This window comes from Podarcis liolepis (assembly GCF_965112155.1).
Source record: "Podarcis liolepis genome assembly, chromosome: 4".
NCBI lineage: Eukaryota > Metazoa > Chordata > Lepidosauria > Squamata > Lacertidae > Podarcis > Podarcis liolepis.
The window spans coordinates 93,925,316-93,944,231 of NC_139558.1; the positions used below are offsets into that span (position 1 = coordinate 93,925,316).

The following is an 18,916-nucleotide window of genomic DNA, read 5'->3' on the forward strand; positions in this document are numbered from 1 at the left end:
AGAGTGGCTGGTGCAACCCAGTCAGGTGGGCAGGGTACAAATAATAAAATTATTACAATTATTATTATTATGGTTACTTGGATGTAAGTGTTAGAAATCCTGCTCCGTGATTGCAGTCATGGGATTTTTGTCCTATCACATGACAGTGTATGTTTTGACTTCATCGAGTGGGAAGTGATGGAGACAGGATGTTTGTGTTACTGTGTTCTGTGAAGTGGGACTATTGTCCTTTGTTCTTTCTCTCTTTGCTGTCTGATGCTAGAGAGAGAGGGAGCCATGTTGCAGTGCTCCGTGTGTGTTTATATGTAAATAAAGTCGATTAGCCAAAATGCTGAGTTGCTGAGGTCTGTTACGCAAGCTGTGCAAACTCTGCGGATCCCTAAGTGTGTTGATGTCTGTTGGCATCGGTCACTGTGATGTTCAGGCAGAAGAAAGCTTTTGAAACTCCCGAACAAATGACCAGGAGGGAGAGAACATGCCAGTCAAGCATGTGTCTCTACCAGGGTCCTACTCGAGTGTAGGATGAGCTCCTGACATTAAGTACCATTGAACCTAATGGGACCTCCTTTTGGGTAGACACTCAAATAGGATTGTACTGTAAATGGAGTGGAGGAATGAAATTGTCTGGGCACCTGCTCTGAATAGCAGCCTTAGTATTGACATTGACAAGGAAGGACAGTTGGATCTGCCAACCCAGTGGCAATTGAGGTATATGTCAGGACCCCCCATGTGGAACAGCAGCCTTGGTCCTAACTATAACTCAGACTGCCCCAAACAATCCATCAGTTCAGAAGCACCAGTTGGTGCATCTTGTCCAAGTGTCAGGGCCTGGCAGGATATTAACAAACGTGCTACCTTGCTTTCATTGCTTTGTGTTTCGTAAGGATGTTTTTAATAGGTTGTGAGCCACCTAGAGTCCCACCCATGGAGGAAGGTAACCAAAATGGTCAAAGGCCTGGAAACGATGCCTTATGAGGAACGGCTAAGGGAGCTGGGCATGTTTAGCCTGGAGAAGAGGAGGTTAAGGGGTGATATGATAGCCATGTTCAAATATAAAAAAGGATGTCACATAGAGGAGGGAGAAAGGTTGTTTTCTGCTGCTCCAGAGAAGCGGACACGGAGCAATGGATCCAAACTACAAGAAAGAAGATTCCACCTAAACATTAGGAAGAACTTCCTGACAGTAAGAGCTGTTTGACAGTGGAATTTGCTGCCAAGGAGTGTGGTGGAGTCTTCTTCTTTGGAGGTCTTTAAGCAGAGGCTTGACAACCATATGTCAGGAGTGCTCTGATGGTGTTTCCTGCTAGGCAGGGGGTTGGACTCAATGGCCCTTGTGGTCTCTTCCAACTATGATTCTATGATTCTATGAAGGTAAGATATAAATACATTAAATTAATCTGTTTTAGGGTTGTATAGAATGCTAGCCCTACTTCATTCATTTCAGTAGGTCTACTCTGGGTAGGATTGCAGATTGTTCATTTGGGCAGGAATCTATGCAATGCATATTGGTGGTACTGTTTCACTGATGGTGCTAATGGTTGAAGAAGAAGAAGATGAATCTCTTGCAGCCACAGGGAAAACTGCTTACCACCTGCAGTGATGCTGCCCAGGCTGTTCTGTTTTAAGTCGGTCTTCCAATGGCAAGCGCTCCAGCCCCCAAAGATCAGATCCTGAAGGCATCCTGCTGTTTGGCAGAAGATGCCTGGCTATTTGTATGAATGAGCTGCTCCATGCTAAGGCATAAAGCTCAATGCTGTCAATTACTGAATAAGAGATACTAAAAGTCCTTTTAGAAAGACAAATGGCTCCCCGGAGGGCAGGCAGGCAGAATAAAGATTATTTATTTGACTCACCTGCGTGCTTCAAACGTGCAAGAGGTTGCTGAATCCTCATTTTATCCACTTTACTGTGACGATTTGCAGCCCAGCCACACTTTCCTCATATCAATTCCGGCAACTTTGTCGAGATAAAAGGATATTGGTAGTGCTTGAATCAGTCTTAAAAGTTCTGTGGGAAATTCGGGGATCTTTCATTCTGTGAGACCTGAGGCCAGCAAACCTAATTCAGAATACGACAAGGTGTATAAAAGCTTTGGTCACAAAGGCCTCGTTCAACTGAATGGACTCCATCCATTAGTCAGCTTGAAACAGCATCAGTGGCGCAATAACAATTGGAAGTCGTGGGCCCAGAACCTTTTGAAGTGTTCCAGTAAAGTATTTCTGCTTCTTGCTTTCACACAGTCAGAGAAACCATGCATATATGAAGAGCCTTAGCTGGATCAGGCAAAAGGCCCATCTAGATGAGCATCCTGTTCTCACAGTTTCCAACCAGGTGCCCACGGGAAGCCCTGAAGGACAACCTGAGTGCAACTCTCTCCAGTTATGGTTCCAACAACTGCCAGGCTTTGGGGGATCGTATCCCCAAATTGTATTTTAATATTTTGCTGGAAGCCGCCCAGAGTGGCTGGGGAAACTCAGCCAGATGAGTGGGGTATAAAGATGATGATGATGATTTCCCTCCCCCGGTGGCAGTAAATAAGGAGATAAAAGGAAATAGCAGCTTACCAGTTAGTGTCTTTAATAACCACAGTGAGAGACAAAGGAATGCGTATCTCCCTAAAAATATGACGCTGTTCCCAGTAAAGGCTCACCCCCCTCCATCCCCATTAATCTACATCACATCTATGTCAGGTAATCTGAGCTTGTTGCCGTTTTGCTTTCTGTTCTGTCCCCTTTAGAGTTCGTCTAGTTCTAGGCAAAGGGGGGAGGGTCAGGAATGATGTCCTAGGACAGTGAATCTGCCAGCTCTCTCTCTCCTAGTGTTTCCTGTTCTAGCTGTTCCTCACCCAGTATCTCCCAGCTTTTCCCCTCTGAACGATGCCCTCTGCAAACCACTGTTCTAAATCAATACTGTCCTTGTGCCATTAAGAAGGTTCAGGGGAGGGCTCCCACCCTTCCTCCTCAGTCCAGCCCCTGACATCAACTTGTGATGCACAGTGCATTTTCACACAATGCATTGCTAAATTGTGGAATACACTACCACGAGAAGAGGCAATGGCCACCAAGTTGGGCATCTTCAAAGTTGATTGGGATTAGACAAGTTTATGGAGGGATAAGACTATCAGTATGGGACGTGGGTGGCGCTGTGGTCTAAATCACAGAGCCTAGGGCTTGCCGATCAGAAGGTTGGCAGTTCGAATCCCCGCGACAGGTGAGCTCCCGTTGCTCGGTCCCTGCTCCTGCCAACCTAGCAGTTCGAAAGCACGTCAAAGTGCAAGTAGATAAATAGGTACTGCTCTGGCGGGAAGGTAAACGGCATTTCCGTGCACTGCTCTGGTTCACCAGAAGCAGCTTAGTCATGCTGGCCACATGACCCAGAAGCTGTCTGCGGACAAACAACGGCTTCCTTGGCCAGTAAAGTGAGATGAGCGCCGCAACCCCAGAGTCGTTCGTGACTGGACTTAATTATCAGGGGTCCCTTTACCTTTAATAAGACTATCAGTGGCTACTAACCATGAAAAAAAGCAAGAGAGGACTGTCCCTTTCGTGCCCTTTTGGTGGGTTTGTTTGATTGTTTACTTATTTATTTAAAAGCATTTCTGAAACGCTTGATATTTTAGAAATCTATAAGCAGCATGCTGGATTTGGTCTGAACCAGCAGGGCTCAGTGTTGAAGCATCTGTTTTGTATGCAGGGCGTCCCATTCTCCATCCTTGGCATCTCCAGGTAGGACTAGCAAAAAATGTCTGCCCATCAGTGTAGCCAGTATTGAACTAGATGAACCAACAGTCTATCTCAGCATAAAGCAGCTTCCTATGGTAATTTTCTTGCACTCTTATCTTCAGCCATGGGTTTCAGGACCATGGCTAGTTCCATGGTTCCTTAATAAACATGGGGGGGGGGGAATGGCCTCTCAATCTAAATAGCTTGTCTGTAGCCACAAATAACAACCACACATTTAAATTCTTCTTGCTACTCCGTTACACACAAGACAACTTATTCAGTGTCCTGACATCACAGTGCTGTGTATTCCCCCAGACAGTGGCTTTCCATGCCAGTGATGGGGCTCCATATTGGGTGGTTGACATTTTAAGCAGTTGGCATACACCAGCCAGAGGGCCTTCTCAGTGGAACGCCCTCCCATCAGATGTCAAGGAAATAAACAACTATCTGACTTTTGGAAGACATCTGAAGGCAGCCCTGTTTAGGGAAGTTTTTAATGTTTGATGTTTTATTGTGTTTTTAAGATTCTGCTGGGAGCTGCCCAGAGTGGCTGGGGAAACCCAGTCAGATGGGCGGGGTATAAATGATATTATTATTATTATTATTATTATTATTACTACTACTACTACTACAACAACAACAACAAAATTATGTAGTTCTAGACACAAACAATCACATTCAGAATAAATGATAAGAAGCTAGCTTTCCAAATGACCTCAGCACATGTTTTATATAAGTTAACCCTTTTGCTTAATGATTTCACACGTGTCTCTTTTTTTTTTCTTCAAAATGTTGACCTTCCACAAGGAAGCCATTGTGGTATAAATGATTAAAGTTGCCCATGTTTGTAGGATGTAGGGATCTTCAATCTTTTGTGTTCTTCTAAATCAAATGGAAAACATCTCTTTTTTTATGGATATTGAGTACTAAGCTCTCAAAATGTTGGGGAAGATGTTGTTTTATTATTATCATTCCTTTCCTAAATAAGGACTGGGAATCTAAATATACACTTATTTTTAACCACTGTGATGACAATCAGCATCTGTTGCTGGGTTGCTCTTACTTAATATCTCCACCTTGCAGCCAGACCCTGAGGAAGGCACTCATTTCCAGTAGAGATTTACATTTTACATTTCCAAACTCAACTGATTTCCGACATGCCTGGCAGCAAGGGGAAAGCACAAAAGTAGCTTTTTTCGTGCCTCCTTTTGCCTGCTTGCTCTGTGCATACAAACCAGTGTCCAGTGCTTTCGTTCTGTTGGTGCAAGGATTTATGCTTGTGCAGTGGAAGTTTTTCCCCCTCCTCCCAGAGACCCTCCAAGTGTCCCTATTTTCCAGGGACAGTCCCAGATTCACAGAAGCCATCCCGGTTTTTGATTTGACACTGGAATGACCAGCTTTTAGTTAGGATGTCCCTATTTCCATCGGAGAAATGTCGAAGGGTAAGGAATAGGAGGTCACTATTTTCATCGGAGAAATGTTGTACAGTCTGCTGCCTCCCCCTGCACGTATCCCACTTCCCAAATCTGCTCCAGAGGATTGGGGGGACACCCTAGTAGATATAGGGTGCACTTGAATGGGGGGAGATGGGAAAAGGTTCCTTTCACTAATGGAACAAGTTTGCTATTTTGAATACAAGCCCAGGACTCAAGGATGCCCATGTTACGCCCTCTAATAGCAAACTCAGCTGCTGAGTGCCAATGGAATTTTTCATGTACAGTGGTACCTCGGGTTAAGAACTTAATTCATTCTGGAGGTCCGTTCTTAACCTGAAAACTGTTCTTAACATGAAGCACCACTTTAGCTAATGGGGCCTCCTGCTGCCGCCGCGCAATTTCTGTTCTCATCCTGAAGCAAAGTTCTTAACCCGAGGTACTATTTCTGGGTTAGCTGAGTCTGTAACCTGAAGCGTATGTAACCTGAAGCATATGTAACCCGAGGTACCACTGTATCTGGTTCAGTGGCGTAGCGTGGGTTGTCAGCACCCGGGGCAAGGCAAGTAATTTGCGCCCCCTAACCAGTGGATTTGCGCTCCCTAACCCGTGGATTTGCGCCCCCTAACCCTAACCCCCAGATGTTGCGCCCGGTGCGGCCGGCCCCCCCTGCACCCCCCACGCTACGCCACTGATCTGGTTTATCAATAGTTTTGGCTTCCGACAGTCTCCTTCCTTCCTTCCTTCCTTCCTTCCTTCCTTCCTTCCTTCCTTCCTTCTTTCTTTTCTTTTCTTTTCTTTTCTTTTCTTTTCTTTTCTTTTCTTTTCTTTCTTTTCATGTCTCTCTTTGGCCCGAGGGCAGGAGCAGAATGATGCCACATGATGAAATGCTGTTCTTTGAAACCAATAAGAATGAGGGCAATGTTTCTTGTCTTCAGTCTAGGGGACACATGCCTGGAACCAATCTTGTCATCATCATCACCATCACCATCAATTCAGCTTATACACCTCCCTATACCCAAAGGTCTCAGGGCAGTTCACAAGAAGACCACAACATATAAAATCAAACCAAAAGCAATAACCCCCACCCCAAAAGCCACATTCTAAAAGGGTGTTGGATGTCAATAAGATCAGCCAAAGGCCTGCTTAAAAAGGAACATTTTTGCCTGGCGCCTAAAGGTATATAATGAAGGTGCCAGGTGAACTTCCCTGGGGAGAGCATTCCATAGAAGGGGGGCCACTGCAGAGAAGGCCCCGTTCTCACGTTGCCACCCTCCGGACCTCATGCTGTCATGGTTTTGACACTAAGAAAACTTTTTTTAAAAAAAATAATCCTAGGTTGGTTGGGGAGCACCAATGCGCAAGTGTTTTTTACTCTGTGTTTTTAATATGGTTATGTATTCTCATTACTGTATTTTATTCTTCTTGGAATTGGTTGCAAGCTTTTTCTTGTGGGAAGTGATTCATATATTCATTTAACCAACCCTGTATACCAATTTCCTGAGAAAGCTTCTGGGGTATACATAATGAAATAGTTTTGAAAGAAGAGGGAGCCTTAACACTTAAAAAAATACCACTTCAAACAGGCACCACTAGCATCTCTCATAGGCCTCATTTGTTGATAAATCGTGCTAACTTATATCATGTTAGATTATTGGTCCATCTAGCCCTGTATGCTCTAATTAGAGAATTTCTAATGTTTCAGGCAGAAGTTATACCCATTCCTCCTGTGTAACATCCTTTCAGCTATGTTTCTTCCCTCTGTTTTTCTCTTTAATGAAACTTTTATTTCTCTCTAATCAGTCTTTACCGCTCATGATGGCAACAGAACCTTTCAGTCACTTGAAACATTTGTTCAGTAGTTCGCCTGCTTTGGATCTCTAATCTTCCTTTAATTAGCTCTACATATAATATCCCCAACCAATGTGCAAAAGTCAGCGCCAGATGTTTCCATCTGTATTCATCAGTCTTAAAGCCAATCATGGCGAAATGAAGCCTTTGCTGAGTGTGATTGAGAGACCTCGTTTGGCGTGCGGTGCTCAGTTCTGACTGAGTGTGGTAGAAAATAAAAAAAACAGCCAGTCTGAAATGCCCTTGTAGAAGTCTAGGGTGCAGCAACCATTGGAATACCTTGCACATCTGGGGTGGGGAAATTTGCCCATGAGACTCGCAGAGATGGAGTGCCAAAGAGAAGGATGAGGAGGCAGAGAGACTGTCATACAACCAGAGAGATCAATGCAACCCTGTAGTGCAGCAAACTCCGCCCACTTATTGCTCTGACTCCACCCACTTTGGAATGCGAAAGGCCACAGGTTTGATTCCTGGCATCTCCAAGAAGGGCTGTCTAGATCAGGCTTCCTCAAACTCAGCCCTCCAGATGTTTTTAGCCTACAACTCCCATAAGCCCTAGCTAGCAGCAGTTTATCAGCTCCATCTGGAACACAGGCTGAGACCTTACCTGCCAGCAGACTGTCTTGCCAGAGTGGTGCATGCTCTAGTTATCTACCGCTTGGACTACTGCAATGCGTTCTATATGGGGCTACCTTTGAAGGTGACCCGGAAACTACAACTAATCCAGAATGCGGCAGCTAGACTGGTGACTGGGAGCAGCTGCCAAGACCACATAACATCTGTCTTGAAATACCTACACTGGCTCCCAGTACGTTTCTGAGCACAATTCAAAGTGTTGGTGCTGACCTTTAAAGCCCTAAACGGCCTCGGTCCAGTATATCTGAAGGAGCGTCTCCACCCCTATCGTTCTGCCCGGACACTGAGGTCCAGCACCGAGGGCCTTCTGGTGGTTCCCTTGCTGCGAGAAGCCAAGTTATAGGGAACCAGGCAAAGGGCCTTTTCGGTAGTGGCACCCACCCTGCGGAACGCCCTCCCACCAGATGTCAACGAAAAAAACATCTACCAGACTTTTAGAAGACATCTGAAGGCAACCATGTTTAAGGAAGCTTTTAATGTTTAATAGGTTATTGTATTTTAATATTCTGTTGGAAGCCGCCCAGAGTGGCTGGGGAAACCCAGCCAAATGGGCAGGGTATAAATAATAAATTATTATTATTATTATTATTATTATTATTATTATTATTATTATTAGCAGGATCAGTGGTCAGGGATGATGGGAATTGTAGTCTCAAAACATCTGGAGGGCCAAGTTTGAGGAAGCCTAGTCTAGATGTTCAAGGCCCCTCCTGCATTCACAGGTTGCTTCCAGATGACCTGTTAATTTAGGGAAGGGGTGTAGCTTCATGGTAGAGCACATGCTTTTACTAATAGTCCCAGGTACAATCTCCGGTCAGCCTGGGGGAGAAACCTATATGCAAAGCCACTTCCAGAACACAACTTGTTGTGGTCTATGGTCTTATGTCCTCCTATTGACTTGGTGGATCAATGTCTCTTAATAGGGGGACAGTCCTGAAAAGAGCAACTAAAATGATCAGGGGTCCAGAACACCTTCCTTAGCAAGAAAAGGCTGTTCAGTAATGTCTACACTGACGGGCAGTGATGCTCCCAAGTTTTAGATACGGGTTTTTCCAGCCCTACCTCTGAAGATGCTGGGGACTGAAGCTGGGATCTTCCACATGCAAAACAGATGCTCTACCACTGAGCTGTGGCCCTTCATTATGTCTTCCAGATTCTCTGGATGGTACCGTCAGATTTCTGGAAGCCCAGTAAGCTACAGACTGCTCTTCCATTTTGGAGCTAGGGGATTAAGATAAACAGTCCGAAGCAGGCATAGGCAAACTCAGCCCTCCATATGTTTTGGGACTACAATTCCCATCATCCCTGACCACTGATCCTGCTAATAATAATAATAATAATAATAATAATAATAATAATAATAATAATAATTTATTTATACCCTGCCCATCTGGCTGGGTTTCCCCAGCCACTCTGGGTGGCTTCCTGTTAGCTAGGGATCATGGGAGTTGTAGTCCCAAAACATCTGGAGGGCTGAGTTTGCCTATGCCTGGTCCAAAGCATATATAAACATGAAGAACTCTCGACTCATGCTGATTTAACAATTCCTTAAGTGTTTTTTCTTTAAACCCTTTTTTGTTATCATGGCACAGTGAATGGGATGGGATGGGCCACTCAGCTGGGCCATGTAACACTCCTTCCTCCCCCCCCCCTCACTCTCTTTAAAAAAGGCAGAATTCAGAAGCATAGTTTTGCTCTGAAAAGACACCCCAAGAACAGCTTTTTCCTTCCTTGCCTAATTTGATCCTAGATGGATGCTCACGCGGCTTTAAAAATTATTTTCTCTTACAAATGCCATCAGCCACAAAGCAGCAATGGCTGCGATAATGACCATTTTGCAAACGTTGGTTTCATTAGCGCTGAGTAGCCCGCTGTGTTTTTTCTCTGCCCTTAATGATGCCACAAGAGCTCTGTGTGACTGGATGACAACGGACGGGGTGATTAATTTTGCATAATTGTTTGCATAAAAATTGCTCTGCTGCAAAGACATTCAGGCCTTTTGTTCTGATAAGGAGAGATGAAGGCACCAGCCCACACACATGAACACAAAACCTTCTGGGAGCCACCTTTCCATGTTGCAAACCTGCAGAGTTGTGCTACGCTTAGTGCTGTGTGTGTGTGTGTGTGTGAGAGAGAGAGAGAGAGAGAGAGAGAGAGAGACAGACAGACAGACAGACAGACAGACAGACAGAGAATAATCAGCACCCCATTGCATAGACAACTGGATGGCAAAAAGGCAAGCAACCCATATGACTGGGCTATACAGTGGTAAAAAGGTAAAGGTAAAGGGACCCCTGAGCATTAGGTCCAATTGTGGCCGACTCTGGGGTTTCGGCACTCATCTTGCTTTATTGGCCAAGGGAGCCGGCGCACAGCTTCCGGGTCATGTGGCCAGCATGACTAAGCTGCTTCTGGTGAACCAGGGCAGCGCACGGAAACACCGTGGGTTTCTCCAGCCACTCTGGGTGGCTTCCATCAAAGATTAAAAATACATTAAAATGTCACACATTAAAAACTTCCCTGAACAGGGCTGCCTTCAGATGTCTTCTAAATATCAGGTAGTTGTTTATTTCCTTGACATCTGGTGGGAGGGTGTTCCACAGGGCGGGCGCCACTAGTGAGAAGGCCCTCTGCCTGGTTCCCTGTAGCTTTGCTTCTCGCAATGAGGGAACCGCCAGAAGGCCCTCAGCGCTGGACCTCAGTGTCCGAGCGGAACGATGGGGGTGGAGATGCTCCTTCAGGTATACTATACTATATACTATAATTTTATATTATAACTTTAAGAAGAACAATATCAACTCCGTATATATGTGTATGTGCGTGTGTTATGAGAGCTCTGAAGATGTCACTGAGTAACGGAAAGCAGAGCTTCCTTTACATGCAGATGCTGCTGTTTTTTAAAGGTCTTTCTCGTGCATGCACACAGCTTTCCCAGATGGGGCGGAAATGTAGCTTTCCCCTCCGACAGCTTAAGACGAATCTCCCCTGAAAGTCGCCGGCTTAAAAATGCAATTAAAGTAAGGTCACTGAATAAAGGAGGAGGTGGCTGGTTAAGGGCTGTCATGATCAATATAATCAGCTCCTGTTTGTGTCTTTCTCTTCCCCTGCCAGAGCCATGTTTGACTACGACAAAAGCAAGGACAGCGGCCTGCCCAGCCAAGGACTCAGCTTCAAGTATGGGGACATCCTGCACGTTATCAACGCATCTGATGACGAATGGTGGCAGGCGAGACGAGTGATGCTGGAGGGAGACAGCGAAGAGATGGGAGTTATCCCCAGCAAAAGGAGGTAATGTATATTGTCTGTGATTGCTTCCTCCCCCCCATCACACACACGCTCGGTTTATTTTGTTTTTATTTTATTAAATGTATCCCAAACAAGACTAACAAGAGTTTTCCAACGATTCAACAAAAGACAAGAGGAAACAATTGAGCATGGTCAGGTGTGAGGTTCCTTTTTCCTTTACTAATTGCATTTGAAGAAGAAGAAGAAGAAGAAGGAGGAGGAGGAGGAGGAGGAGGAGGAGGAGGAGGAGGAGGGGGGGGTTTAATTTGATATCCCTAAGGAGTCTCAAAGCGGCTAACAATCTCCTTTCCCTTCCTCCCCCACAACTAACACTCTGTGAGGTGAGTGTGGCTGAGAGGCTTCAAAGAAGTGTGACTAGCCCAAGGGCACCCAGCAGCTGCATGTGAGGAGCGGGAAAACGAACCCGGTTCACCAGATTACGAGTCCCTCGCTCTTAACCACTACACCACACTGGCACTACACCACAGACTCCTTAGGGATATCAAATTCAAACTCTTCTTCTTCTTCTTCTTTGCTGCGGCAGGGGGTTGGACTCAATGGCACTTGTGGTCTCTTCCAACTCTATGATTCTATTCTATGATTCTATGATCTTGCAGGCCTTGTGGCTGGAATCTGCAGGTGCAGCTGTGTGTACAGCTGATAAATGAGGCTTTGGCAGAGCTACACACTCTCCCGTTTCGCCCCATGCTGACTGGGGCTGAAGGAAGTTGGAGACCAAAAGCATTTTGAGAGCCACAGATTCTCCACTGCGGTGGAAATCTTGATGTGCCCTGTGTTACATTTCAACCAGTGAGGGGTCCTTGGAAAAGCTGTTCAGTCAGAGCTATCAGTACTAGTCTGGGTCAGTTATGTGATGTGGTGACTCTGCATAAGACAGCTGGGGAAGGGCTGTAGCTCAGAGCATCTGCTTTGCAAGTGGAAGGTCGCTGGTTCAATCCCTGGTATCTCCAGTTCGGGCTGGGAGAGAGCCCTTGTGTGGGAGAGCTGCTGCCAGTCTGTGTAGACCATAGTGAGCTAAGTGGTCCAATGTCTGCCTCAGTATGAAAGCTTTCCTTGTTGTTCAGATAGTTCCATGAATAAAGGTAAAGGTAAAGGGACCCCTGACCATTAGGTCCAGTCGTGACCAACTCTGGGGTTGCGGCGCTCATCTCGCTTTACTGGCCGAGGGAGCCGGTGTACAGCTTCTGGGTCATGTGGCCAGCATGACTAAGCCGCTTCTGGTGAACCAGGGCAGCGCACGGAAACACCGTTTACCTTCCCGCCGAAGCAGTACCTATTTATCTACTTGCACTTTGATGTGCTTTCGAACTGCTAGGTTGGCAGGAGCAGGGACTGAGCAACGGGAGCTCACCCCATCGTGGGGATTCGAACTGCCGACCTTCTGATCGGCAAGTCCTAGGCTCTGTGGTTTAACCCACAGCCCCACCCACGTCCCTCTACTTCCATGAATAGCACTATGATAAAATGATGGTGGGAGCTTCTTCAAACTTTACTCAAAGGTTTATAAACTTATACATAGAACTAAGTATGCATCCATTCTGAAATCAGGTCAGTTAATTATGTCTTTCCAAAAAGCAAATCTGAGTTAAAATCTAACCAAGGTCATTGTGGGATAAAACAATTCCCACTGTAAGGGAGAGGAAAATAACATTCAGTGATGTTTGCAAAGAGTAGGGTGTGTGGTTTTTTCTTCTTTCTTTCTTAGACATCATTATGTCAACTGAGGGCATTCCTCCTATTTCCAAGAGGGAGAAACAGAAATGAAGAAGTCTATGCATTTGTGCATATCAATTTTATATCATATCTTTATCTTTTCCCTTTGAGTTTGGAAGCCTGCTAAAAGCACTCACTTCAGATAAAGCTAACAAACCCATTCGTATGTTAAAGAGCTAGGATTAAAATCTTGAGGGATGTTGAAAAAAAGTATTTTGCTTTGCATTTACTATCTAAAAGGAAAACCCAGTCGAGTGGATAAACATGTCCTACTGACAATCCAGGCAGAATAACAAGATGTAACATGACTTCTGTGTCCAGAGGGGTTTTTGCAGTGGGCAGAACTGCTGGTTCCTTGCCCTTGAAAATTATTTATAAAGGACATTTGCCTCTGTGTACTTCTGGCATTTAAAAAGAGAGGAGGAAAATAACAAGGCTTTTAAAACTTGGTACATCTAGAAGCGAGTATGTTAGAAGCATAACCTGCAAGGCAACATTCATCATCCTTGGGTAGGTGTTAGAGTCCTACCAATCCCTAAAGGACCCATCTGGACCTTGGTGGCAAGCTGAGTCTAGGAGCTGACCATTGTTTTAAATCTCTCACATTGCCCTTTGATAGCAAAGTCACTTAAATAACACACATGGAGAGAAGAAATTCTGATAATACTTTATTGAGTGAATTGAACATGAAAAGCTTATAACTAGAGGGAAAATAAACAGAGATGTTTATGCCTTTCTTCGTAGTTTAGGCCTAGTCCATAGCAGGGATACATGCAACCAAAAATACAGGAGAAAACTCCCTCAGAATGACACAGCCAATTAGAGTGTGTGTTACCTGGCAAAAGCTGGTTGCTAAGCAACACCTCGGCTACCACTACTGCTAGTGGCTGAGGCCATTTAAAGGTCAGCACCAACACTTTGAATTGTGCTTGGAAACGTATAGGGAGCCTGTGAATATTTTTTAGGACCAGTGTTATATGGTCCTGACAGCCACTCCCAGTGTGCTCAGAGGAAGTGTGCACAGAAGAAGGGTTCTAGGTCTATCAACGGTGAGCTTGAGATAGCTAACCCTTCTCTATTGCCTGGTCATAAGAGCTGCTGCAACAGCTAGCTTTGAACAGGAAACAAATAACATTTCCAATGCAAAAAGTTGGCACCCTTTCGTGGAACCTGGCAGGGTTACCTTAACCTGGAAGCTTATTCCAAGCAGTTATCAAACACACACTTTTAGATTGTATGCATGGAACACGTTTCCAAATAAAATGAAGCAGCTTGAGAGGTTAGCAGAGAGAGAAAATTAGCATTAGCCTGTAATAATAATTAAAAAGCTGTATTTAGCTGTGAGCTACTTCTTTTTCTCAGTAGGCACTGCTTTTTTCCCATTTAGGAGATTACACAGCCTCAAGTCTTCATTCCCTTTCAGTGCCCCCTTCCCTTCTAATACAGAGTTTCATCTGCAGATTGAAAATTAACAGTTTTTCCTGTGGCTCAAAGATCACACATCAAATATGAAAGTCGCATTTCATCCTTTTCCATGTGTAAATACTGCTTTTTTTTTCATGGGGGGGATCATTTATTCCAAAGTTCATCTGTATCTATAGTAACCTGAGTTTAGTGCATTGCAGCTGGCAGTGGTTTTTTTAAAAAACACCCTAGTAACATCGGAATAGAAGCATTTGGTTTATTGCTTGTTGGAGGGGACGTTCTCCTGATCATTTTCCTCTACAAAAATTAACCCATCGTGGTTTTAAACTTGCTCCCAAGGACAAAAATAAATAAATAGCCAATATGCAAACCAAAACTCAACTCTCATTGGAAATTTGCGCATCTCTGGATATGCAAAATTATCAAGGGAAATGGTTTGCAGAAAATGTTTCTATTAGACAAAAAAATATGCATGTTCGGAATAATATGTACTAAAAAGATAAGCGGTTTTGTCAGGATTTCCTTTTTAAAAAATCGCAAACAAATGAGGAAAATGTGGTTTACTGAACCTAAGACTTAAACTAAGAAAATGAGGCAAACCAAAATGAACAGGATTATTCATATATAGATCTGTACATATAGATATGGGTTGTGCATCCTCTATATTGGATAGAGGTGACTTAGGAATCTGCCATGCAGGTATGGCAATATTTTTCCTTTTATATATGCAAATATTAAAGTGCCTTGAAGGTTCAAGATTTGAGTTCTCAGGTTGGTGCAAGAATGGCATGGTGTGATTTAGATAGGTTTTTGTTTGTTTTTTACCTATCTCTTCCTTCTCCCTCTCTTTCCAGGGTTGAAAGAAAAGAGAGAGCGCGTTTAAAGACGGTGAAGTTTAACTCAAAACCTGGCGTGATCGATGCAAAAGGGGTATGTGAAAGTGAAACTAACCCTGCAGAGATTTAAGTCTTACAGCTATGCACACTTAGTAGAACATTTGAACCCAGCACAAAAGTCAAGCAAGAACAGGTCACACGATGAATAAAATGAGAGAGCAAACGGGAAATGTTTAAACTATGATGTTATTTTACAGTGAAAGAAAAGAGGTTTTTTAAAAAAAGAAAAAGAAACAAGAAAGTAATATTGCAACACAGAAAAGATGGAGAATTAACTATTTCTGTTTTATGGTCATACTACGCCAATAACACCTTGGTTGCTGTTCATTTTAGCACCAACAGCACGCTAGCTGCATTGCACTGTTTTTTCTTAAATTGAGGATGGAGAAGTTGTGATTCTACAGACGTGGTTGGACTCCCACTCTCATCAGCCCCCTGCCAGTATGGCTGTGGCAAGGGATGACGGGAGTTGCTGGTCAGAGACATCTGTGGGGCCAGAGGTTCTGCATCCCTGATTTAAAACATGCCTGTTCTGTGTTTCCCAGAATTACTCAGCAGAGCTTTCCCACACACAAAAATATACAAAATAGACACAGACATAAAAGAAAGCAACAATCAAAGTGCATCCGTTAGGAAGCCAGCAGTATTAACTAACCACCAGCCAGAGCTCCTTGTAAAAGCTTTTTCCTAAACAGACAAGGTTTAAGTTCTAACTCCATGTTAAGCAGAGTTCTGTGATTCTCTCTTTTTGTTGTTGCCATTGTTTCAGCCCTAGGAAGGCTGCGTCTGAGCAGAAAATAGGTGATTGTGGAAAGCAAGTTCAGCACCTTGGTCAGCTGCCATGGCCCCTGTTGTTTAGAAAGGAACTACAGTACTCCAAATCCCCAGTAATTTTATCCTCTCTCTCTCTCTCTCTCTCTCCTGGCATCCCAAGCAATGTCAGTCTCTGCATCAAGACACCATCTTAATTTCCCACAATGCCCCTGACCTAACATTGCTCTGTGTAAATGTGGGAGATTTAAATGGTGGATAGAGCCAGCTCACCAGAGCCAGGTGAGCCTCTTAAGGCCCACTTACAAAGGAGGACACTTTGCCTGGGCTTCCTCAAATCCAGAGCTGGCTCTAGAGGAGATGCTGCTTAAACTTCAGTTAGTTTCCGCTTTATAAATCTTCACCTTGCCGCAGCCAGCAGCACTTTTACACTTGGGAGGGGGGGGATACAGGAATGTAGACCTTGTTGCTGCTCTAACCCTCACAGGGGGAAAACAGCAATTTGCAGAGAGTGATCCTGAGCTGGAAAGTGACTGGAGAGGAAAGGTTCTAAGTCATAGAGGCTGGTCCATTAGGATGAATGGGACACTTCATATTTGTAGCCAGTCCTGAAGGGGGAACCTTAACCTTACTGTTGTCTTTGTAAAATTCAGAAGGGGACAAAATTAGAATTTGTTACCTGTGCCTGTCATTGGCTGTGGCTTCACCAATCCTGCCCTGTGAGTACCAGCCGCCACTGCCTTTAAGGATCCCCTCTCTGCACGCTTTTCTTCTGCCTCAACTTGCAACCTATTTAGGCTGCTCTGGGTTAAATAAACGCAGCTGAAAGAATCACATGTTTTTGAATAATGTGCCATTTCAGCTTTACTTAAGCACCTGAAAATGAAATGTAAAAAGACAGAAGCAAACCTCTTGGGAGAGGTCATTCCACAGAACTAGGATAAACATCAAGAAAGGACTCATCCCTAGATATGACAAGCTCATTCCCCAAATGGAGGCATTGCGAAGTGGGGCTCTCCGTCTTCTTAAATTGCAAATGTGTTTGGGCAGAGGCTCTCTCCAAGGCATTACAGTGCTTGTCCGTGAAAGGCTTTAAAAGTACAAAGTGGCATCTTGAATTGGGTATGGAATCTCACAAGCAGCCAGTGAAGTCAGTGCAAATTTGGTTTTGTATATGATTTCCCCCTGCTGGCTCCCACCAACAGGCTGCGGCTTTCTGCACCAGCTACAGCTTCTGAAACGTCAAGGCCAGCTCCACGTAAACTACATTACAGAAGTCAGTCCATGGCAATAATAATAATAATAATAATAATAATAATAATAATAATAATAATAATAATAATTGCTTCCCCAGCTATTTTGGGCAGCTTCCAATCAAATATTAAAATACAGTAATACATCAAAAATTAAAAGCTTCCCTAAACAGGGCTGCCTTCAGATGTCTTCTAAAAGTTTGGTAGTTGTTGTTCTCTTTGACATCTGGTGGGAGGGCGTTCCACAGGGTGGGCACCACTACCGAGAAGGCCCTCTGCCTGGTTCCCTGTAATTTGGCTTCTCGCAGTGAGGGAACCGCCAGAAGGCCCTCGGCGCTGGACCTCAGTGTCCGAGTAGAACAATGGGGGTGGAGACGCTCCTTCAGGTATACAGGACCAAGGCCATTTAGGGCTTTAAAGGTCAGCACCATCACTTTGAATTGTGCTTGGAAACGTACTGGGAACCAACGTAGCTCTTTCAATACTTGAGAGGTCTTGGCAAGAAGGATACATAATTGATTCAAGGCTCCTCAGTAAATTCTTAGAGGGCTTCTAGTCTGTTGGAGTGTAGCTTGTTGTGTGCTCTAGGATAAGGGACATTCAAACATTGCATACATTGCTTCAAGGTGGTGAGCTCATATGGACAAACTGACCTCTATGTGATGCTCAGTTGCACATGCCTACATTTGCATGGAGGGTATAAGCCATAGCCATGCTCAACAACAGCAATTTGATTTCTACAAATGTATCGGCACTTTTCAGAGTCACTGTAGCCAATGTCACATATTACATCCTCTGTGTGATTGTCCCCTGGGACACGTGGAGTGCATTGTGTGGAGATGGCTACGAACATGTGGCGCATCGTCACACTTTCAACCTTCTCCTTTTTATCAGCACCTTCTGGCTGCTTATCTGCTCATTGGGGACTGTGGTCTTATTTAAGCATCCTGTTAAACCAGGTCCTTATCACCTCCCCCTGGAGGGCAAAATTTGTCAGGAGGGCATCATAGTGACATCACTTGATGCTGCACTTTGAAGCCCTCAACGGTTGGGACTTCGAAGCACAGCACAGGGCTGTTTGAAAACCCTTTTGCAAAGAGCCCCACACTGCTCTTTAAAACCTCTGGTTCACGCTGCTCTTTGAACTTCTTATTTGAACCCAGTTGCTTCAGGTGGTAGACAGGTGGATGTGGTTTGGAAGGACAAATGGCCATGTAGACAACTTGGACCCACTAACAAGCCAACATTGGTCCACAACTTTGAACATCCCACAATCAGAATCCAAACCTGCCCTAGCCTCCCAGTAAAAGTTTGTGTCGGCCAGGGATTGAACATAGCAGTATCTTGCAGTAGTATTTTAAAGTTTACAAAATGATTATTCAAACATAATGCAAGACTGAAATAAATAAAATAGGAAATAAAACCAGGGGGGTTGTTGTTATACTGTTACTGTTGTGGCTGACATTGTACAAAGTGGCCTCTTGCATCTAAACGTTATGTATCACAAAATAATGTAATAGTGGGCACTCACAGCAAATTGTTTCTGAAGAGGTTTATGCCCTTTGCATGTTAAAATCCACGTCTCCCTATAGATTCTAACCTGGTCAAAAGGCCAGCACTGACCTAGAAAACCATATTTTCAATTTGCAGAGAAGAAGGATTGACATTTGTGTCACCTGCTAATATCTTAGGAAATAGTGTTTTCATGGACTTCAGTGCCTAGCAACACTGTTTGTTGTTATTGAAAGGAAGCTACGTAGTGGATGTAACATTTATTTGTATTTGTCTTGGGCCATGGCTCCAGAGTGGAGCAATGAAGGTTAATGTTACCTGCGAGGAGAATGTGCAGTAGGGCTGATTGGCTAAGGAGGGTGTGTGGCCCCAGCAGAGTTTCAAGGTCCAGATCAAGA

General features: G+C 44.3%; 1 protein-coding gene across 8 annotated transcripts in view; it reads left to right on the top strand.

The window, feature by feature from the left end:
• The window catches only part of DLG2 (discs large MAGUK scaffold protein 2), a 904,765-nt gene that overhangs the window by 847,632 nt on the left and 38,217 nt on the right, over positions 1-18,916 (top strand). For all 8 annotated transcript variants that reach the window (XM_083499674.1, XM_083499676.1, XM_083499678.1 and 5 more), the window contains 2 exons: positions 10,754-10,930; positions 14,941-15,016. In XM_083499674.1, the coding sequence (XP_083355800.1) occupies positions 10,754-10,930; positions 14,941-15,016 (253 nt within the window). The remainder of the gene's footprint in view (positions 1-10,753; positions 10,931-14,940; positions 15,017-18,916) is intronic.